Here is a 23,603-nt window from a genome sequence, read left to right as displayed (position 1 = left end):
GGAATGGGTTATTCAAGGGAAGGCTATAGTTAGATATCGTTACAAGCTTGATGTCTGGTAATGAACACCACTTTTTATCTTCTTATTAATAAAAATGCGACACTACAACTAAGGCATTATGGCTAAATGAAGCAAGCAAGTTGATAGCAAATATGGAGCTTTATGTACAGAAAGGGGAAGAAGCGTAACGATTAGTAAATTAGTATGTGTGTTATGTACAGACCGATTTAGAAAGTTGAAGTGCACTTTCAAATTATGATAAAGATTTATTTATTTATTGTCAATTCCTAGTGATATTTTCGCAGGATAGGTACAACGGTCCTTGGGTTTTTTCCCATTTTGCTGTTAATCCGCGGACTTGTTTCAAGTTCCTTACAATTGGAAATACGTGAGATGTCAATAACTATCGTGGGATTAATACATTGAGCGCAGAGCGCACGATATCGCAATTACAAAATGGAGCAGTCTGTAATAAGCGAAATTGTTTTGCAATGTTTTCGATTTTACCCAATAGATCGATAGCTAGTAATTATTCACATGTTTTGCTACGCCAAGAATACCTCAAGGGAGCTACTTGGGATTGTTGATCTTTATGTTGTGCTTCAATGGTGTACATGTAGTGCCGAAGATTTCCCGATTGAGTTTTGCGAATGATCTCCTAATTTTTCATATGATTCACTGAATTTAAAATCGCAGATTTATTCAACAACATGTTCAAGTTTTCGCTCATTTGTTGTAGCACAAAGCGCAAATACAGCAGATTACCTAATTATTTTGATCATATCATCATATGTAACAATCTTACGCTCCGATTAACATTTAGACGAACGATTTGCAGTATGCATGGAAACGTCGATCAGTTTTCGATAGCAACGTTTGTTGACAAACTCTATGTCTATGATTTTTATTTTCTTTTACAAAAGCTCAATGGCTCCTTTTATTGTAAAAACGTATTCTTACCCAGCTTTCCCAGAATAAAATAAGATCATCACAAATTCGGCTTTTCATTTAACGTGCATATTAGAGTGACAGGAAAAAAAGACCCTTATCGGCCCACCCCTGAGTCGATTCCTAGTCCCACCAGGAGTACTTGTTCCAAATTTGAAGCAAATCGGACAAGTCTAGCTACCGGACCAACGTGCTTGAAATTTGCATGAGATTTTTCGACAATTTACATGGAGAAAACCCACTAACTCGCCTTTTGCCGCTAGGTGGCACTGTATGCATCGTATTATCACTGTAAGTGAAAATGAGAAAGACAATTTAATTGTCTACAACTTTGTCGAAGACTGCTAGCCAATCCGACTTTGTTAAAAGAAGTTATTAAACTTTTAACGAAGTGATGTCTGAGTCAGTTTTCTATGGGGCCAAGCAGTGCATGGTTATGTATCAGTACTCGATTCCCACAAACTAAACATTTTCGTGAAATAACCGTTAGATTTAACTCAATAATATGTTCAGAAGAGTTGTAGTAAATAATACGAGTCATGTTTTGCTTAGAAAATTTTAGTTCCACATTGTACCACATAGATGGCGCCAACACTAACTTTTCAACGGAAAGAGATAGATATTAGGTGCCTTCTACAAAGTTGTAGAGCAGGCATTTTTCAATAATTCCTCCGAACATTTATATATTCTATCTCTCTTCTATGAAAAGTTAGTGCTGGCGCCATCTATGCTGTCACAGTTGGAACTAAAATTTCTCAACCAAAACATGACTCGTATTATTTACTACAATTCTTCTGAACATAATATTGAGCTAAATCTAACGTATTTCACAAAAATGTTTAATTCGTGAGAATCGAGTACTGATACACAACCATGCACTGCTAGGCCCCATAGAAAACTGACTCAGACATCACTTCGTGAAAAGTTTAATAACTGCTTTTGACAAAGCCGGATTGACAAGCAGTCTTCGACAAAGTTGTAGACAATTAAATTATCTTTCTTATTTTTACTTACAGTGATAATACGATGCATACCGTGCCATCTAGCGGCAAAAATGCGAGTTAGTGGGTTTTCTCCATGTAAGTTGTCGAAAAATCCCATGCAGACTTCAGGCACGTTGGTCCGGTAGCTAGAGTTGTCCGATTTGCTTCAAATTTGGTACAAATGCTCCTAGTAATCGAATCAGGGGTGGGCCGATCGAGCTTTCAAAAATTCAGTATTTCGCTCGGAGGTGCTCGTTCAACATTTTTCAGTTTTCCAGTGATATACAGTAGATATACAGGAAATCGCAGTCAATCGTTCAGTAGGTCGTTTTTCCTGTTGAGTTATGTGTTAGTAGGTTGATATATCGTGAGAAAAGTTTAATTTTACGTAGATATTTATAGTCTCATCTTAATAACTTTGACAATCACGTGCGTCAAGCACGCCACCAAAAAATACGCCCTTTGCTTCCGCTTTGTGTTTATAGCGCCAACTGGACATGAGTAGTTGATGCAACAATCCCATGGATGGAGGAGAATTCTTTTCCAAAAATCCCATGAATTATTTTATTCAGAGCAACACGCTGGTGAGATCGTTTCTTGTAATTTTTCAATTCTTACATATTTTTCCCAAATATTGTCCCTTTTATACGTTTCAGAATTAAAAATATTATTCTTCATTCTGGAAGTGCGAATATATTGCAAATATCCAATTGATACGTGGATGTATTCGCGTGAGGCTTATTGCATATGAAGGCGGGCTCAGAATGTACTTGTATGATCAAGCATTCTTGAAATGGGCCGTTGGATGTACAGTAGAGCTATCGCCTTTCATCTCCAGGGCTAAACATGTGAACATTTTTCGATAAAATTAAATATTTCATTACAAAGATGCAGACAAGTTTCTTCCATAAAAGCATTACCGGTCAGTGGGAGATGGATTGTATAAACACACACACCTATCGCCCTGATGATCCCCATTTGCACCACCCGAAGGACGTGGAATGCTACCGGCAGAGAAATGCAAATAACAAAAAGAGACGTCTGAGCGGACTCGTTAGCTAAATGGGAGCAGGAGTGGGACAACGCGGAGAAAGGAAGGTGGACCCACCGACTCATCCCAAATGTGTCGATTTGGGTGCATAGGAAGCATGGAGAGGTTAACTTCCATTTGATGGAGTTTTTTCCGGGCACGGATGCTTCCGGAAGTACCTGCATCGGTTCGGACATGCTTCGTCACCCCTTTGCCCGGAGTGTGCGAACGTGCAGGAAACACCGGAACACGTGGTCTTCGAATGCCATAGATTCGAAGATATTGGTAGGGGTATAACTGGTGTGACAGTTGACAATATCGTCGAAGAGGTGTGCCACAACGCTGTCAACAGAGTGTTTACGAGCATACTCTCCGAGCTGCAGAGGAAGTAGTGAAGGGACCAACAAGAAGCCACAAATTGGGTTTCGAGAGAAATTCCGCTGCCGGGGAACTCTTCGACGGGGTAGACTACGTCCACCGTCGGGGACCAGTTGAGTAGTACGTGACGTAGCACCGGGTTTGGGTCGTCAGCGCACCAGTGAACCGAACGTCAAACTTCACCGGAATCGCTGGACCGACCTCGACACCCTATCGGGTAGCTCGTGAGTAGGCTAGATCCACCGCCGGGAATTAGACCGAGTAGACCGCGTCGCACAGCTAGCAGTGGGTCGTTGGGGCGCCAGTGAACCGGAAGCTACGCTCCACCCAGAATCGCTGGATAGACCTCAGCACCTACTGGCTGGCCTGTTGATTAGGCTAGATCCACCGCCGGGGACTAGATCGAGTAGATCGGGACGAAGCGAAGAGCTTAATGGCTTACGAGAACGAACATCGGCATCAGGAGAAATCTACCGCTCGGTTTCGGGAGAACATCCCTCGCCAGGGAATTCTTCGTCGGAGTAGGCTAGATCCTTTGTCGGGGACTAGACCGAATAGTTCGCGAGCAAGTAAGGGTGGGAGCTGAATGGCTTATCGGGTGAGTAGAGCGAAATGGAACGAGGGGCTTAAATGGCACCGGACAGAAAGCCAAAGTGCTCAAGAAGTTGTGGTGCTAAAACAAAAGAATCGGTATTGGGAGAACTTTCTTCTCCGGAAAACTCTCCGTCGGCGTCAGCTAGATACACCGCCGGGAACTAGAGCGAACCGGACGCCCTGCTCCACCGGAATCGCCGAACTGATCTCGACACCTGGTTGGTTGGTTCGGTTTCGGAAGAACTTCTCTCGCTGGGGAATTCTCCATCGAAGTATGCTAGCTCCATCGTCGGGGACTAGACCGAGTAGTTCGCGAACAAGTCGGGAGCTGAAAGAATAAGTGGTGCTGAATAGTACGAGAAGGGAGTTGCGGTGCTGAATGACAGACGCAAGCCGAGTTGTGGTGCTGAACGGCACAAGGGATCGTTAAATTAGACAATCTGAAGTTACCGCTCAGATTGTCTTCATGATTGTCCACCCAGATCGGTAGAGCCGGGGAGGAATCGGGTTCTGGGCAAGAGCAGTGGTTTTTAGCGGTTCGGGTGATGGTTTTTGTACATTTTTTCCTACATTCTCAGTGCTTTTTTGAAAGTTTTTTTTTGTTCTCTAAAAAAACACATACACACGGTTTCCGGAAAGGTAGATCAACTGTGGATGCCATACGAATGGTCGTGGAAACTATGGAGGCTGCGCAGAGGCAAAAGAGATGAGGAAACCGCTACTGCGGAGTGGTTACACTGGACGTAAAAACGTCTTCAACAGCGTAAGTTGGGCCGCAATCGCCGCACAGATTCAGAGTTCCCGATTACCTCTGTAGGATCCTGAGAGGCTATTTCCAGAACCAGCAACTGACCTACGAAACTGACGCCGGAAAAAGAAGTGCAACCGTAACAGCGGGCGTTCCACAGGATTCCATACTCGGCCAAACTCTTTGGAATGCTATGTACGACAGAGTGCTGAAGCTGAAGCTCCCCAGGGACATGAAGCTTGTCGGTTTTGCGGGCGACGTGATGCTCCTAGTGATCGGCGAATCACTAGAGGACGTAGAAGTACTCGCAACGGAGCAACCGAAAATCAGTACAGCAGGCAAGAATTTCGGTCGAAGAGTGTATCATCAACTCAAAGCGTGAAGTTAGATAACTGGGAGTTATGCTAGACGACCAGCTAAACTTTAATAGCCACATCGACCACGCATGCGAGAGGGCCGTTAAAATTGATCTCGGCACTATCTCGGATCATGCCCAACAATTCGGCGATCAGCAGCAGTAAAAAGCGACTACTGGCGAGTGTCTCCACATCGGTATTCGGATACGCAGAGGAAATACGAGATACGAAGAGGATCTCGGCTGAATAGCACGATGGCCATGCGGGTGTCTAGCGCGTATCGAACTATCTCGTCAGAGGTATCTACGTGATAGCTGGAACGATTCCCACAAACCTTCTACTCGTAGATGATAGTAAGTGTTATAGGAATCGAGGCACGAGAATAGTCCTTAAACGAGCCCAAACTGACACCTTAATCAAGCGACAGCATCAGTGGGATAACGCTGTAAATGGTAGATGGACCCATCGACTAATTCCATGCTTGTCGGTGTGGGTGAACAGAGCGCACGGTGAGGTGAACTTCCACATGACTCAGTTCTTGTCTGGTCATGGCTGTTTCAAAAAGTGTCTGAACTGGTTCAGCCACGCGAGTTCGCTGTTCTGCATCGCTTGCGGAGATGCAGAGAAAACGTCTGAGCACGTGTTTCTCGCGATTCGAGCACGAGCAAAACGAAAAGAGAACCATTGTTGATGAGGACATTAACATGACCAATATTGACCAAGGAATGTACGCGGACAAAGAAACCCGAGCAGAAGAAAATAACTTCAGAATACCAAATTCAGGTAGCCTGTACCCAAAACTTGAACACCACGATAAGGTATTGAGGAGCCTTACATAAGAGGTAAAATACCTGAAGTAATAACTGAGACATGTACTACAAATAACTAGTTGATAATGAAACTAGTTATTATAATACCTGAATAATAACAAAACCTTTTCAACCTTCCAATAACAAAATTTACTGTATGGAGGTATTCAATAAAGTATTGATTTGGTATTTCTAAAAATCACTGGAATACACAAATAATACTAAAATAAAGTATTATACCTCATTGATGTATTAAGCAGGTATTGAAAAATGTTCCGTCAATACCTGCTTAATACCTCGATAAGGTATTGATAATTAATACCAGGTTTTAGTATGGTACCAGAAAATAGTATGCTTGAGCTATTGGCCAGTTATTTTCTCCTGTTAGGGAAATGGGACGCGGTGAACATAACGCAACGAAGCTGGTGAGAGGAGCAACGACCAGCAACGTAGCAGTACACGGCCTCGGGTCGTCGTGGCACCGATGAACCGGATGTTACACTCCAACTGGAATCGCCGGACCGACCATGGCACTTACCAATTCAGTCAGAGGAAGAGAGATAAAGTAGACAACCGCGCGCATCGTCGACGATAGGTAGTTGGGGCAACTGAGAACCGGAAGTCATCTTCCCCTCGGAATCACAGGACTGATCTTGGTACCTAATCGACCAGCATCGAGATAACGGTTTCGAGAGAAATTTCAACGTCGGGAAATCTCTCCGTCGGAGTAGACTAGGTCCACCGCCGGGGACTAGTTCGAGTAGATCGGAAAGTAGCACCGGCAAATGGTCGTCGGGGTGCCTGTGAACTGGAAGTCACCCGGCACCCAGAATCGCAGAACCGACCTCGGCATCTGCCCGGGTAGCATCGGTTTCAAAAGGTCTTCCACAGCCGAGGATCTCTTCGTCGGAGTAGGAAAGATCCATCGTCGGGAATTATTCCGAGTAGTCCGTAGCGAATCGCCGGCTTGGACCACCCTCCAACCAGAATCGCTCGATCTACCGTGGCATCCAACTGGTCAACGTAGAGAGGAGCGCATGTAAAATATCATGCCGTGCAGGACTGTTATGGCGGTTATGAGACCAGCGAAATCTAGCACAATCAGCTAGACCAGGAATCAAGCGAAGTACATTAGCACACCTCCCCCCGAAGTAGTCATTTCAAATGGAATCCGGGGGTTCAGGCAAATGTCGGACTGCTTGGTGGAGTTTAGAGGAGTAGGGTTCAGAGTTATCTTCTCTGTTCAAAGTCCCTCACTCTGGCACACGATGGACGAAATCGGTAGTATGCTCTAACTATTGAACATGTGTTGGGTCGGCGTAAAAGCTTACCACCAAGTAAAAAAGAAAAATACACAGAGAGAGAGAGAAAGAGAGGGAGAGAGAGAGACCCCACTATTAACATTATTTTATCAATGCAAGTGGCACAAGAAAGAGAATTTATTGCTTACAACTTTGACGAAGACTGCAATCAGTCTAACTTCCTTAGGAGAAGTTATAGTGATGCCTGAGTCAGTTTTTCATATGGCACGTGATGGTGAATCAGCACGAGCTTTATTTTTTTGCTAAATAATGCTTTTTGCAAACTAGTATAGTATAGTTTAGCTGACTAGTATGTTTGGACCAATTTTAGTACATGATATAAGTCAACGTTTGACTACAAAATTGCATTTGACCGCATAGAAGGCACCAACACTAACTTTTATACGAAGAGTTCGGCATTTAGTCTGGTTCTTTTATCAACTTTTCAATGAAACAAGATAGACCTTTGCAGCTATTCGTCATTTGCGAAATGCGTAAAATTTTAATGTCTTAACTACGATGCAATGTTGTCGGCAGTACAGGAGCGATGTCTTTGAAAAAATTTCTTTGTAGGCAAAACGGTGCATGCCGTCAGCCGCCGCCGCCAATCTAACTTCTTCTCTGGGACGAACCATCAACCGAATTTGCGTCGTTAATGCTGCCATTCTTGCAGCAAATTCCAAGCTGAACGCATCTAGTTCTCCGGGCTTAGATGGCGTTCCCTCGAATTTTGTCAAAAAGTGCATCAGCAGGCTTCTTGAACCACTTTGGCGATTCTTCGCGCTATCACCCACTATTGAAATATTCCCTTCTGGAAAGAAGCGCACATGTTTCCAGTCCCTAAAAAGGTAACAAATCGAACATTGATAATTATCGGGGAATCTCGTGTTTAAGTGCCGTATCAAAACTATTCGAGCTGGTTGTTCTGGACCCTACTTTCTTTCACTTCAAATACTACGTTGCCTCCGACCAACACGGTTTTATGCCTAAACGATCGACAACGACCAACTTGCTCTCGTTAACAACATATGTACTCGATGGATTCGCTGACGGATTGCAACCGATGCTATTTGCATGGATTTATCTGTGGCCTTCGACAAAATCAAACATGATATCGCAATTGCGAAACTGGACAAGCTCGGTATTCGTTGACAACTTCAGCGCTGGTTTCGTTCCTACCTCGATGGAAGGCAACTCCAAATCAGTATTAAGGACTGACTATCTGCACCATTCTTCGCTACATCCTGCATCCCACAAGTAAGCCATCTCAGTCCAGTAATATTCCTTCTCTACTTTAATGACGTGAACATCAAATTACAAGGACTCCGCCTTTCTTTCGCCGACGACATGAACATTTTTCAGCAAATATGGGATAAAACCGATGCCAAGTTTCATCTAAGTGTCTTGGAGAGCTTTAGTACGTGATGCGATCTAAGCAGAATAGTTTTAAACCCGAGTAAATGTGCTACGTTCACGCGGAAGCGCCATCCGACTCAGTTTAACCACAGATAACAGACGTTTAGGCTAGAACAAAATTTCTTCAAAAACCTGTGTAAACTTTCAAATTGATAAACGTTGGAAATCCGTGTTTCACTATTGCCATCTGCGCAACTGTTTGCTACACGTGTTTGACAGCTGCACTCTAACTGCATTGTATCGATCACTGCGCCATCTGCAAACATTTGCCAAACGTGTTTCATACTCTAATTTATTCGGAATTTCAGTAGCGGGTATTTACACACGATTCAAATCGAGCTTAAACTTCTGTTATCTGTAGTTTAACTAGGGAAAATGTACTTTTGCATATAAAATATTTAAAATAATCCATAAAGAATTGTAAAACGATCCATAAAAAAGTTGTCAATGTTCCATAAAACAAAACTGAAAATCCATAAAACTGTGAGAATGATCCATAAAAAAGGGTGATTTGATCCATAGATTTGGTAAAATTGAACCATAAAATGGTCTCAAAAGAGCACTAAAATAGTAATAAAAGAGCAATTAAAATGAACCAATGCCCCATAAAAATATTGGAAATGTTCCATAAAATGATACATTTTGCGCCATAAATTAACTGCCATTGATCCATAGAATATTAACAAAGTACATTAAAACACGTCGATATGTTCCATAATATCGACAAAAATGTTCCACGGTATTACAAAATGGAGCAATAAAATGTCAGAAAAAGTTCCATAAATTTGATGAAAATGTTTGCTAAATAATTTTTCTTGGTCCATAGAAGATGTAAAAATGAACATTAGAAATGATTCATATATCGAACGAAATTATGATTCATAAATATTTACAAAACGATCCATAAGAAAAGAAAATGTAAAACGACCCATTAATATGTGCTTATGCATTAGAAAAAATAAATTTAATGAATTCATGCGAAATTTTATGGTAAACTTAAAAAATAAGTTGTGCTTAATAATTCTCATAACAGTGAGAGTGTTTTAACGAGTGAGCTTATACTGGGAGCTGGTGTGATGCGGCTTGGCCGCATATCCGAGGCCAAGGATCCGAAGCGGCGCAAAGCCGCTGAGGATCCGTTGGACGAGGCATTGATTAACCCGTAGCTGGAATTGCAGGCAAACCTGTGGTTCTCTCGTTTGCCCGGTTTACTTAAACATAGGGGCTATAGCTAGTTAAAAGTCGACTGAGCGGCAGCGAAGTCGGACAGTGCACAAGAAAGCGATGTGGCGTAGCCACATTAGTCAGTGTTCGTGTATAAAGTGTCCGTTTTCGCTTCAGATAGTTATTCAGATAGTATTTGCGACTCATGCCAGCCTGTATAGGTGGTCTAATAACACTCAGCGCTCTAATATCATAAATACCCTGACGTTTAAAGAGTTGCCATAATGATTTCAGGTTAGCTAAGGTCAGTTATCTGACTAGTTGGGTACGGAAGCTGAAGTTTAACTATAATATATGCATTGTTTGTTGTAGTTTGACATTACAACCAAATGTAATAAACTTTATTATTAGTTCGAATAGCAAAAATTTCGCATGAATTCATTAAATTTAATTTTTCTGGTGCATAAGCACATATTAATGGATCGTTTAACATTTTATTTTCTTATGGATCGTTTTGTAAATATCCAAGAACCAAAAATTAACGTTCGATATATGAATCATTTCTAATGTTCATTTTTACATCTTCTATGGACCAAGAAAAATTATTTAGCAAACATTTTCATCAAATTTATGGAACTTTTTCTGACATTTTATTGCTCCATTTTGTAATACCGTGGAACATTTTTGTCGATATTATGGAACATATCGACGTGTTTTAATGTACATTGTTAATATTCTATGGATCAATGTCAGTTAATTTATGGCGCAAAACGTATCATTTTATGGAACATTTCCAATATTTTTATGGGGCATTGGTTCATTTTAATTGCTCTTTTATTACTATTTTAGTGCTCTTTTGCGATTATTTTATGGTTCAATTTTACATATTCTATGGATCAAATCACCCTTTTTTATGGATCATTCACACTTTTTTATGGATTTTCAGTTTTGTTTTATGGAACATGGACAACTTTTTTATGGATCGTTTTTCAATTTTTTATGGATCATTTTTGTTGTTTTAGCGGCGCAAACTTAGGGCTGCCGTTTAACTATTATTTCTTCGACTCGAGCATTCCAAGACACTGTCACGTCAAGGACTCTCGGAGTCATCATGGACTCGGCACTAACGTCCAAGCCACATACTTCATACATCGTTGATGAGGCTTACTGTCTGCCAGAGTGGATTACCATACAATCCTCGAACCCTGGATCTTCAAGTCCGTGTTAGAGCTCTACACAATAACTCTCTTTTCCGATTACCGTTCAATACTTTAGTCGCCAGAGCGCTGCTACTGGACCTCAGCGTATTTGTAATAGTGTGGCACCGGCTTTTTACTTCAATCTGACGAAGAAATCGATAAAAGCTAAAATATTTGCTATCCTGAAATGTAATTAGTTTAAGCAACCACCATTGGGACCAAGGGGTCTGTTGGTGAAGATACAACAAATAAATAATCTTATCTTTTAATAGAGCGTTCTAATAACAGTAATTTACTATACAGTAAACAATCGCATATATTAGGGGAGAGTGATGACACTTGATCCTTGGGGATATTTGATTCCCTGGGCATATCTCCTAATCTACACGCATAAAGTTATCACAATACAAAAAGAAAATGAAGTATTTGGTCGTTTATGATGTTTAAAAAAACAAATCGTATGTAATACGTTTGGTTTGAAAAAGTTGTATAATATTTTAGAAAATATGTGTTTAAATCCATCTCGAAGATCTTTTCACAAATTTTTTGAACGACTGTATGAGATCGTCGAACTAATTATTTATGAATATTTTTAAATACGGTTACTTTCTAAGGGCTTTTGCCTAGAAAAACACGTTTTTCGAATAAAAAGTTTTACAACACATACGAAAAAATTGAATTTTGTGCACCTCATACAACAGGTATGCTTGATCCCTGTAACACTGGGTATTCTTTATCTCTATCATTAGTTCTCTCAAACACTTTCAAAATGTAAAGAAATAGAAAAACTTCATTTTCATAACGTACCTGACACTATTAATTGATCTAAAATGTTTTTTCCGTGTACAAATTATGGCATAAGTTATTGAAGGTAGAAAAAGCCAGCTATACAGCACTGATTTACCGCAAATACTTGTCTTGGCTTTCTACTGTGGTTAATGTTTGTCGTGCATCTAAAAAGGCAGTCTTATTAATTAATTTGTTAGGATAGGCGGTTAGCTGGACTTTCATGTCTATAGATCATAGTGTGATTTGTTTCTTTAGCCCTAGTAGGCGGGGGATCAAGTTACCACACGTTTTTACAAAAAACCTCGATTTGGCATGATTTCCAAAATTGTTCATATTACTGACGGGACATAGTATTCGGATTTACATATTATCCATAGCTCTTACAATTCGAATTGACTACAAGATGGCGTATTATGCAATTGAAATTTTTACTTCATTGAAAAGTTATGAGAAAAAAACAAGAGTACCCACTCTCCCCTACAGTTCATTGAGTTCAACGAAGCTGAAATAATTTTTTTTAAAGGCGCAGAGTTTTTGTATCAAGATCCGACCATTACCTTTTATCTGTCAGTGTCATCCGTAACCGAGCACGAAAGCAGTGACAGTTCTCGTGTTCGAGTGGACAGGCACTGACAGATAAATGTTAAGCAAAAGTTTGAGATGTCGGATCTTTATACAAAGATTTACTCTCTTTAATTTCGCTTAGATCAATTGGAACCCCAGTTGGATTTGGTACTTTTCAAAAACTGAAACTTTTCATCAGAATCAATATAATTTGATATTGTGAAATAGTGTTTGATAAAATTTATAGTGCGTTTAGGTGCAATAATTGTTACTGTGGCTCCGATTATACGACGTATCGTAGTCATAGCTTATAGATAGTCAAAGGGAATCGCTGTCAATTTTGTTGGTGTTTGTGTAGGGTGTACAATTATTAATGGCGATATCTTTCAAGGCATGCTTTGATTTCCACGTGAGTGATTTCGAATAAAACGCGTCTAGTCTATCAGGAAGCTGTGGGACTTTATAATGGTTAGTTGTAAGTAATACAGACTAATCTACTGAGTATAAGAAGGATGGGAAATTGTTTCTTATAAAATAAGGTTATGAAAGGCCAATTCTAGCCGAATTTTTCGAATGATGTTTGGAGTAAATTTAGTTATGTTTTAAATTTGGTAAAAGAGGGTTTTGGTGGAAACCAAAATGGGGTTAGAGGGAGGTTGATCGCTACTGGCAACTACTGCGGGGAAATGAAGTTGGAAACTGAACTGAATCTGATTGATCGAAGATAAGTTTGAATAGTGGTAAAAGCTGGAGTTACGTACCCTCATACCCTGCATACGGGACATGGCACGTAGCGGTCTCAGTGCTCTAAGAGTTCGCATTGTCTTGAATGCTTGAATACCACCAGCTCCACAGAGTGAAGCAACGAAGTTGATTAAGGACACCTAGATTGGTAATAATAACGTAGATAAAGAGAGATAGACAGATAGATGATGGCGTGGACGATAGTAGACCAGTTGGGTTAAGTGAGAACGTCAGGCGATACGAGTTATATTTCGATGGGATGTGAGAGATGTCAGTATGTGTGTGTGTATTAGATTCTGTGGTTTGAAAACGCGAAGGACGAGTTGATGGGCGTGGTCTGATTTGGAGGTTTATTTGTCTGACAGATTGGTGTATGAATGGATGAATACCACCCCAATTTTTTTACCGAATACTGATTCCTGCGTCACTCTGCGTTTCATTTCCATAAGGAGGTTTAAATCGATGAGAAGATTTCCGTTGAAATAATTTACAACAGAGAACACGTACGCAAATCTCAAACATAGCATTAATAAGAATAATTTATAGCTACTAATATTCTGTCACTTTTGCTTCGCAGCCAACGTTCATTTGGGACCATGCTGTAGGCAGTTATTCGAAAGAAAATTATTCTTATGTATATAAAATATAACCACTCAAATGTAGACAAAATATTGAGATAGCCTAAAAGTAATTTTTTGAATAAATTATTTACAAAACACAATGTAATGGCAAGTAAAGAAAAACGTAAAGTTACGACAGCGAATCATAGTAAAAGCATTCTTTAGCTCGCTTTTTGGTTTATTGAAATAACTTTTCACGAGCTTCCCAAATGTATTTACAGTAATTGAGATGCGCCATGCAGTGTCCGGAAGTAAATTTTCTTTGGTGAAAATCCAATAAAGACATGATCTTTTTAGAATGATCACTTACAAACAGACACCGCACAACACAAAAATTTTGTTCAAAAAAGTAAACGAAAAAAACAAATACAACGACCAAAACAAGAATTCAGTAAAGGAAACCCTTGAGCAAACAGAGGATCTTGTTTCCTGTGAGCCACACACTGACAGTAGCGCACGTACGCAGACAGACAGAAACACTCACGCACATTAGTACACAAAACGTAGTTAGTATTTAGATATACAGTAACAATAGTGGAAACAAGTAAATAGAAAGTGGCACTCCATTGTCAAAAGGAACAACAAAGAAAAACTATATAGCAGAGTCGTTGGGTTATACAATGTAGTGTGTGTATAGTTCACGAGACGACAAAGGCCACACACGCACAACACGCGAGGGCTCGCATGCCCCCCATTTTACGACTACTTACTCTCATACCCTCCCAGCGAGAGACGGCTCGCAGTGGACGCAATGCTCTCAGGGTACGCATCGAGCGGAACGCCGGAATATCCGCGGCACCGACCCAGATTGCGAACAAGTTTATTAGCGAAAGCTAAACGGTGCGGAGTTGAACAAACGGAAGGTTTATTTTTGTTCACTTGAAACGAGTACGCATACAAAAAAGGAGTAACATAAAAAAAATCACTACAAATTGGTACACAAAGTTTACTGCATTTTTTGTTGTCTATATTGTTTTTTAGAAAAGTTTTCATTAGCAATAACCGTTGTGTACGCATTGGCAGTTGGAAAATATAAAACACTTGATTTTAAAAAAGCTCGAATTTTCGCTACTTCAACACTTATTAGTAAGACTAATTGAACACCGGAGATTGACGTGACTCTTACTCTGCACCTAAACTGAATACTATTTTTTTGGGGGGTAGTATGTTAGCGCTGCGTGAGACTGACTTTGAAATGGACGATTCTGATGAGACGAGATAGGGTAAGAAGGATGTCTGTTCAGTGTATGTAGTTGAGATGATCACACCTGGAAGTGATGTGACTGAAATTGAGAAGTATTTCGCGAATGACTGTGATTTGCTGATTGACTGACTGACTGACTGTTGAGTTTTAATAGGTGGTATGAGCAGTTGAGTAGAAAATGTTTCCGAAAGAGTTTGATTGTTGGACGCTTACTGTTGTGTTTATGAAGAAAATGTGGAGTTGTGTTACTAATACTAGTGCTAGGAATACTTACCATTACAATGATGAAATCGAGCCAACACCAAGCGTTCGTAAAGTACACTCGGAAACCTAGAGCTAACCACTTGATTAACATCTCTAAAAAAAATATCACCGTAAATATCCTGTCCATGTAGTACAGAACATCCTGCAGGATCGGTCGATGTGGCAGATGCACGTCCTCGAGGGCCTGTAAAGATACAAAATCAAGCAATGTCAACTTCGGTGCATCCATCAGATTTTTTACTTTTCAATATGTATATATTTGACAAATAATGGGGGAAATCAGCAATCAATATTCTGTTTTCTCTTTCAGGTTCGTCGAGTTTTTAGGAAATACTCAAATATAATGTAAAGGACGAGCCGATAACTATTGCGACACTCTCAAACGTGCGTAGCTGTTTTGATACTTGACCGGAAATTAAGCAAATTTTGCTCAGTTTCTCTTTAGTATGTATTGTTTACATCCGCTCATTTGTGGAGTTGTCAGTGAGATTCCGGACGAGATGGAAGAAAATCAGCAAACTGTTCGAGAAGGAATTTTGTTCGCCCATATGTAAAATCCTAGGTTGACGCATCGCGCTTTGAGGGAAACTGATGAATACGCATCATTTGATCGTCTTATAGGTCCTTCGGAGGTTCTACGAACGGATGCAGGTGGACCACAAACCAGGAGCTGGATGAAAACCAAAAACAACGCAACGTGGGATTTGGTCGAGAAAACTTATATTTCGCAAAGTCCAAGGCCACGGCCAAGAAACCATCCGGATTGAAAATGTACGAAGTGCGCTTGTTACGTTTGAACTAGGTAAAGGGTATATATAAGTGCAATAATGCGGTACTAGACGGGAGTGTGTAGCACGCAGTCGGAAAAGATAGGAGGGCGTGAACGCACCCCACCTGCGATGGATTGTCAGTCGCGGGATGACGGCAGCACTGGAGCTGTCAAACAAAGTTTCTAGATCCGGCTGAGTGCAGACGCGAACGGGGACAACAGCTTAAAGAAAACGAAAACCCCACTGCTCAGCCATGAGTGAAGTGAAAAAACTTTCGGTACAGTTAACGTTAGAAGTTTTCGGCATTTTCATGTTCCCATTAACCGTAGCCAAGAGCGCTTGTGTGAGTGGAAGACCGAGCTTTGCGGGAGCCTATTCCGCCGGTGAACAGGAAGAACAGCACCTTCCGACGAGAACTCGAAGAACAGTGGCAAAATTGCGGCTTTTTTTTCTATCGGATAGCGAATCCCAAGAATCAAAAGGTGTACCGCGAATAAGTGTGCGCGTGTGGCTCTACTTCTGAATCTGGACAAGCACTGTTAATGGACGGGCGTGGGTGCAGGGACCGGTGCAAAGAATCACATCAGGATCCAACCAGCTCACGAAGGAAACACGAGCAAAAAACTACAAAGGAGCACCTTCGCCCGTGGCATTGTCTGTGGATACTAGAAGCTGCCGGAAGCGTCCCATTTGACCATGATAAAACTGCAGATGTGTGCTAGTACTTAAATTCCTGTGCCCAGGACAGGACCGCGAGGAAGTGACGACGGTTAAGCGGTAAGTCTGCACAATATCTCCCTTTCCTGTTGCATTTTGCTTCGGTATTCATGTTTGGGTCAGCTAGCCTTTCTAATTTTACACGCTGTTAACGAAATACCGGTGCTGCGTGATTGATGATGAGACTTCCACCAAAGCGAATTTTAAGTAGTTGCCGGGACAGGACTATTTTACGGGGAAGGACAAGTTTGCTGTGAATGACTGTTTCAAAAGGAAGAAACTGTCGACTACCTCGCTTCGCTGCGAATACCTGATTTAGCAGGCCATATGCAAATGTAGCAAATGTATTGAACCGTTCGTCGCAAAAGGCACCATAAACAGCGAAATTTACAGAGCACAGTTCCTTCAAAAGCAGTTCTTGTCGGTTTTGATTCAGCCCGATTTTGTTTGATGCCACTACTTCAAAAACATGCTGGAGTGGTATGCATCCTCTAGGGCGTGGAGAGCGGTAGGCTATAGTACTGCCGGAGGTCACCGCTTACTAGCCTGTGTTTTACGTGTTGGTGAAGAGACACGCGATACGATTTAGGAATGGGAGACTTCAAGTGCCAAACTTTGAGCCGCAAAATTACTTGTTGTTCCTTTCCATCGATCCGGTAGGGGGAAGCAGAACTCTTCTCTCATTCCGCTAACTCTTGTTGCGTTCTTATCGCCGATCTTGGAACCTTCGGTGAATATCCACATCAGAGAGGACATCAAGCGGTTGTATTTGGCTTTGGTTTCGCTACCAGCAGCACCGCCTTTAAGCTTGTTTCCAGATTAAGCCCGTGGTCGTGGCAGGCCTTGTCACGGACTCTGCGTAGGCGAGAGATCGATAGCAGATCCACGCTTGTATTCTCCAGATAGACCTCGCTGGTTGTCTGATGCAGAAAGTGATCTCCGTTTGTACGGTCCATGATCAGTGGTGTTCTAGCAATGGTGAGTGCGGCCACACAATGAAGGGAGTGAAACGCGGCTTCCATGGTGGAAAGCAGGTCCAAAGCAGCACAAATGGTTACGTGGTATAGTGAGTTCAAAATGTCGATAGGGCCTTCCGTATTGCGGAATGTCAACTCCACTACGAGATTCATCCGAGAATTTCAAGCCGCTGGCTACTGCTGAGTGGACTACGGCGGTTGCAACGATTGTGCAAAAAGTTGATCGTCGGGTCTGGAAATCGACCTTGTTCCGTCGAAAGAAGAGGCGACAGTCCACAGTTATCCCTAGGATCTTTGGTTCATTGCGAAAGGGAACTACTGCACTTCCCAGAAGAATCGGCCTCTCTGTCGCAATATAATTTGTGCTGTAGCAATGCGTAATCGTACTTTTTGCAGCGGATATGTTAAAGCTGACTGATATTGCCCATTAGCCTACCGCCTTTACGACGGCTTGGAGTTTTTGACAGGTTCGTCTGATGGTCCTTCCTGTCGTGACCAGAATAATGCCAGTATGCAAACAGAGAGTTTATGGGCACCAGACAAAATGTGACGGCGAGTTCAACGGGGTCCCCAAGTGATCTCCTTGGGGACCCTGTGGACCTCCGGAATTGTGTCGGACTAGCCAGTATTCTGTGATACACGGTATCATCCGCCTTCTCCATGTCGAGTATAGCGATATCGGATTGCAGGTATACCATATTCCCGAGCAAATTCTCATGGGTTCAGACACCATACAACCCCTTGAAAAAACCATGAATATGGTCCGTGCCAAATTGCACCACCGTAACAACACCATCAAATGGTCTCGATAACCCATAAATACACTAAAATATGGCTTTTATATGGGATTTGCTGGACCATGGTGATGGTGTTTTCTTGGGTTGACCCCATTTTAAACACTATCAAAACACCATGCAGTGGGGGTAAAATTGGACCATGACCATGGGGGTATTATGGGCTTTTCGTTTGCTCGGGTTCCCAAAGCGCTTGTTTCCGTGGCGCGTCGAAATGCCTGCTTTACGGTCCTCCAGGAAGTTAATCATCCGTCTTTCTACCATTCGCTACATCGTCTTAGAAAACAGGGAAGCAGACAATGTCGCGTCGACGACCCGAACCCGGTGCTACGTCGTGTACTACTAAACTAGTCCCCAGCGGTGGACCTAGCCTACACCGACTGAGAGTTCCCGAGCGGCGGAATTTCTACCGAAAGACGATTTGTAGTGTCACGGCGGCTTTTTTGTCGACGGTGCTACTTTATTGGTCCCTTTGCTATATTCACTGCAGCTCGGAGAATATATTCGTTACCACTCTGTTGACAGCATCCCAGGACATTCGAAGATAACGTGTTCCGGTGTCTTTGCAGGTTCACACACTCCGGGTAAAGGGATGACGAAGCATACTTAAATCGATGCAGGTACTTCCGGACAAAAACTGAGTCAATCGGAAGTCCTTGCCATGCACCCACACCGATATATTTGGGATGAGTCGGTGGGTCCATCTTCCTTTCTCCACGTTGTCCCACTTTTGTTGCCACTTAGCCAACGAATCCGCTCCGACCAGAGGCATTTCATGTATTCCTCCGCTGGTAGCACTCACCGTCCTCAGCCAGAGTAATGCAGATGTGAATCATCCCGGTAATGACGCATACCGCCCCCGACGATATCGGTCTGTACGCGCTCGCGACACAAAGAGCTATTAGGCGAAACGTGTTTGTCAACTTCACCTGGTCCTACTTTGAGTTCAATGCAGCAGCCCAGGCCGGTACAGCATACCTCTGTATTTAGGATGAGACACCTGCCAGGAGACGTCTCGTGCTGCCCCTCTGATGTTCGGCATGATCCTTGCAGATACGTTAGTTGTCCTATCTCATCCAGGTGCCTCACCGCAACTTGACATCAGTTATCCAGGTTTCTACGATGCCTATTGTCTCTGTCGTCAACATCTTCACTTCGACGAGGGTCCGCCCGGTTATCGTCGGGACAACGTAATTTTGCAAGCCGACGATTTGTACTACTCTGGGTAGTTGCAGTGTTAAGTCTCCGTTGTACTTTATATTCCGGAGTGTTGGGTCGAATATGGAGCCCTGAAGCACTCCCGCCGTGGCCCTAATCGACCTCCGGCCCACGTTTTTCTCGTAGGCCAGTACTCGGTACTGAAAGTAATTTATCAGAACCTTGCACAATTAGTCCGGGACCCACATTCTGTGTAGCGCTACAGCGATTCTTCACATCGATCGTAACCACGGCGCACTAGCGATTACCCCTTCTCTTTTGCTTCGATGAATTGTCCGCGCTCGCGATGACTTGGCGAATGGCGTTCACCGAATAGATTTCTTTCTAGTATCTGAACTGCCTCTGCGATAGTCCGTTTTCACTTTCAGCGTAATTCGTCAGCCTGTTGAGGATGATCCTTTCTAGAAGTTTACCAAGAGTATCCAGCTGGCCGATACAATGCCGGAACTCCTGGTGGCTTCCCTGGTTTTGGCAACAACGGTGGCTTCTGGATCTTCCATCTATCCGGGAAGTAGCCTTCGTAAAGGCATTTTCATAGATGTATCCACCAGCGACGTACTACAGAATACTACGTCGACGGTGGATTCCCGGTCGTTTTTACGGAATGTGCTAGCGGACCTCTTGCGTTGGCCATTCTACTACCCCACTCCACGGAGTAGTTGCAGTGTTAAGTCGCCGTGGCCCTAATCGACCTCTGTCCCACGTTCGTCTCGTAGGCCAGTACTCGGTTCTGAAAGTAATTTATCAGAACCTTGCACAATTAGACCGGGACCCACATTCTGTGCAGCGCTACAGCGATTCTTCACATCGATCGTAACCACGGCGTAGTAGCGATTACCCCTTCTCTTTTGCTTCGATGCATTCTCCGCGCTCGCGATGACTTTGCGAATGGCGTTAACCGAATAGATCCCTTTCCGGAATCCGAACTGCCTCTGCGATAGTCCGTTTTCACTTTCAGCGTAATTCGTCAGCCTGTTGAGGATGACCCTTTTCTAGAAGTTTACCAAGAGTATCCAGCTGGCATATAGGCCGATACAATGCCGGAACTCCTGGTGGCTTTCCTAGTTTTGGCAACAACAGCGGCTTCTGGATCTTCCATCTATCCGGGAAGTAGCCTTCGTCCAGGCATTTCCATAGATGTATCCACCAGCGACGCACTACAGAATGCAACGTCGATGGTGGATTCCCGGTCGTTTTTACGGAATGTGCTAGCGGACCTCTTGCGTTGGTCATTCTGCTACCCCACTCCACGGCCCAAGCGTTCAAATCTCCTCCTATACTAACGGCCATATCTTTGGTGTCGATGTCGTAAACTCCGGATGATTTTGAAACCATTTCGACCTTTTCACCATTAATTAGATTGTTCATAGGCTGCAGAGCGTCGGCAAGACGTCGATGAAATACGTATATGTTCAATTTAATAAATACCTGGTTGAATTAAAAGGAAAACATTTCCTCTTTTATTTTTATTTGATTTGTGGTTAAAAATTTGAATAACCTTTGCATTAATGGAAGGGGGAAAGGTCGGGCGGAAAATGGCTCCCATGGTGACTGAGGCTTATCGGGGTTAGGTTCGGGAGTTACCCGGATGGCGTGGACCAAATGAAAGATGTCAGCACGGTTTCTTCCCCCGACGACCGGTTGAGACGAAACTCCAAGTGGATACAATCCATACAGAGTTTAAGACTGCTTCTGACACGGTTAACCATGAGATACTGTTAACGAAGCTTGATAAACTTGGTTGCATTGCCCGATTCTGTCGTTGGCTTCAACCCTACCTTATTCAGCGTGAAGTCAAATTGGTGACAATGAATCAGAATTTTCTCCAACCATTCTGCAGTTCCTCAAGGAAGTACGCATGGGTCGCTACTATTTTCCTTGTTCGTGGATAATGTGGTCTTCGTTTTAAAGCGTGGAGGGAAACTGTTCATCGCCAATGAAAATATTTCTAGTTATAAGGAAAGAACCGATTGCCGTGAGCTACAGAATCTTTTTTATTTAGATTATAGAAGTTTTAACCTCAGGGTCATTCGCCTCTTTTTTCAGGTAAGAAAAATATCTTTGGAATAATGGTTCTTAGTGTTGCGAAAAGTTTTGTTATCAGCTATCATCGTACGATGAGCACGTTTACTTTCAACTACAACATTGCTGGAACGCGTTGGCCATGTCAAATATTTCGCCGCCATTCTATATGAATATATTCTATACAATCATCACTCCTCAGCGATCATTGACAAAGCAAATCGTAAAGTACACGATTGTTCACTGGTGCGCTCATTGTTGGAATTCGCAAAGCTTGTCTGGTGTCCCTACCAAGAAAATTGGAGCAAAAGAATTGAAGCTTTCCAGAGCAGATTCATGCGGTGTGCGTTACGTCAATTGTCTTGGAATAACCCGTTGAACCTGCCACTTTACGAACACCGTTGCCGGTTATTAGGACTACATACATTAGAAGATCACACCAACCCGTGATCTTTGTCCTCGAACTTTGCTGCAGACCGAAATGCGCAACACTAGCTACGCTGTCAACAGTCAGATTTTGGCAAAGATCCGTCGCTTCAGCGATTTTACTGGCATCTTAGACTTTGTCATTAGCTCCGTACAGTTTTGAAACCGTTTATATTGCCACATTAGGTTAATTATTTCTTAAGTAAGTTCATTAAGACTCAATGTTGAATTGTTGTTGTTTGAATCCAAATACAAATTGTCATTGTGGTTACCATTGGTACCATTGTATTGTAACTTACCAAAGCCAAACTACTCAGCAGAATCATCGTGATGACGGCCGTCTCAAAGTACTTGTTCTCGATGAGCTGAAACGTCTTGAGACGCAAGTTGGCCCAACCCTGCCAGAACGGCGCATCGTCGTCACCGGCCATGGCGGGAAACTTTTTGTAGAAATTATCCGGACAACAGTCCGCCGGCGAGTCCTCGATCACCTCGTCCTCGTCGGCATGGATGATCAGTTCGCCATCCAGTGGCCCTTCCTCACCTTCGCACTCGTCATCTAGTTCTGTAATGGAAGTAAGTTTGGTGATATGCTGACTGGATGGACACGGCTTTACCTTCATCAATTCCTAGATCTTCCTTGCTGACGTCACGTTTTTCTTCGCCCTCCATCGTTTCGGCACTGCCTTTGTGACTTTCGTCCTTGAAGGGGCGATTTTTGTGACTGCCATAGGACTTTATACTGGCAGTATCATCGTCCTGCAGGGACATACCTCTGTGATTCAGTTCGTGCTCTAGTTTGTTATCCTGATGATTACTAATAGAATTTCCAATCACCTAAAAAATCGAAGTTGTATATTTTGTTGAAAATAGTATTGATTTAGGAGCATGGGACAATGGTGCAGTTACCTTCGAATTGTTCATCAGCTGTTTGTTCTTCTTGCCCTTGTTCGTAAGGTCTCCGTGTATCGTGAACTCCATCCCGTCGCCGATGGCCACCTCCAGCTGATTGTGCTCCTTGACGCCCTTTTTCAGCAGTCCGTCGGCCAGTATGTCATCTGGAGTTAATTCCAGCTCATTTTCACCATGCTCTGCAGATATACATGGACATACCCCTTTGCCTATCGTGTTTTCCCGTGCAGTCCCCCGGGTCACCGATTAATTTGTTTATAAATTAATTTTCGCGTTTGACGAATTTCGATTCCGTTTTTTTTTTCATTTCGGACCCAAGCGGGATTTGCCAATTCGGTTTCGCCGTGGTTAATTTGTGAGGGAGGACGTACGGTTGGAAGAAAAGTGACGATAGCCAAAAAGAACAGGGTAACGAATTCAGTATCAACTTGTTCAAATTGTGTATCACATTTGTTTTGGTGATCGGGAGCCATTGTGTGACTTGTGTTGTTATTAATTTGAAAGAAAACATTACCAAAAAACGGAACACGACAACATCGAATTTCACACACACAGGTCAGTAGCTTAGGGTTGTTAGTTTCAGTTACTAAAATTTACACATTGAAGCAAACCAACGGCTAAAACATCGATCTCATCAATTCAATTGTTTACGATTC

General features: G+C 42.6%; 1 protein-coding gene across 14 annotated transcripts in view; it reads right to left on the bottom strand.

The window, feature by feature from the left end:
• Positions 1-23,603, bottom strand: part of LOC131694871 (sodium channel protein para) — a 71,775-nt gene that overhangs the window by 8,402 nt on the left and 39,770 nt on the right. For 7 of the 14 annotated variants that reach the window (XM_058983377.1, XM_058983378.1, XM_058983381.1 and 4 more), the window contains 5 exons: positions 22,945-23,156; positions 22,653-22,872; positions 22,335-22,600; positions 15,122-15,295; positions 13,041-13,163 (listed from right to left, as the gene is read on the bottom strand). In XM_058983377.1, coding sequence (XP_058839360.1) covers positions 13,041-13,163; positions 15,122-15,295; positions 22,335-22,600; positions 22,653-22,872; positions 22,945-23,156 — 995 coding nt within the window. The remainder of the gene's footprint in view (positions 1-13,040; positions 13,164-15,121; positions 15,296-22,334; positions 22,601-22,652; positions 22,873-22,944; positions 23,157-23,603) is intronic. The other 7 variants (XM_058983380.1, XM_058983379.1, XM_058983383.1 and 4 more) reach the window with 2 other exon arrangements.

The sequence above is a fragment of the Topomyia yanbarensis genome, unplaced genomic scaffold (genome assembly GCF_030247195.1).
Source record: "Topomyia yanbarensis strain Yona2022 unplaced genomic scaffold, ASM3024719v1 HiC_scaffold_176, whole genome shotgun sequence".
NCBI classification, from domain to species: Eukaryota; Metazoa; Arthropoda; class Insecta; order Diptera; family Culicidae; genus Topomyia; species Topomyia yanbarensis.
The sequence above is the reverse complement of the archived record's forward strand: the minus strand, read 5'-3'. Positions and strand labels throughout refer to the sequence as shown.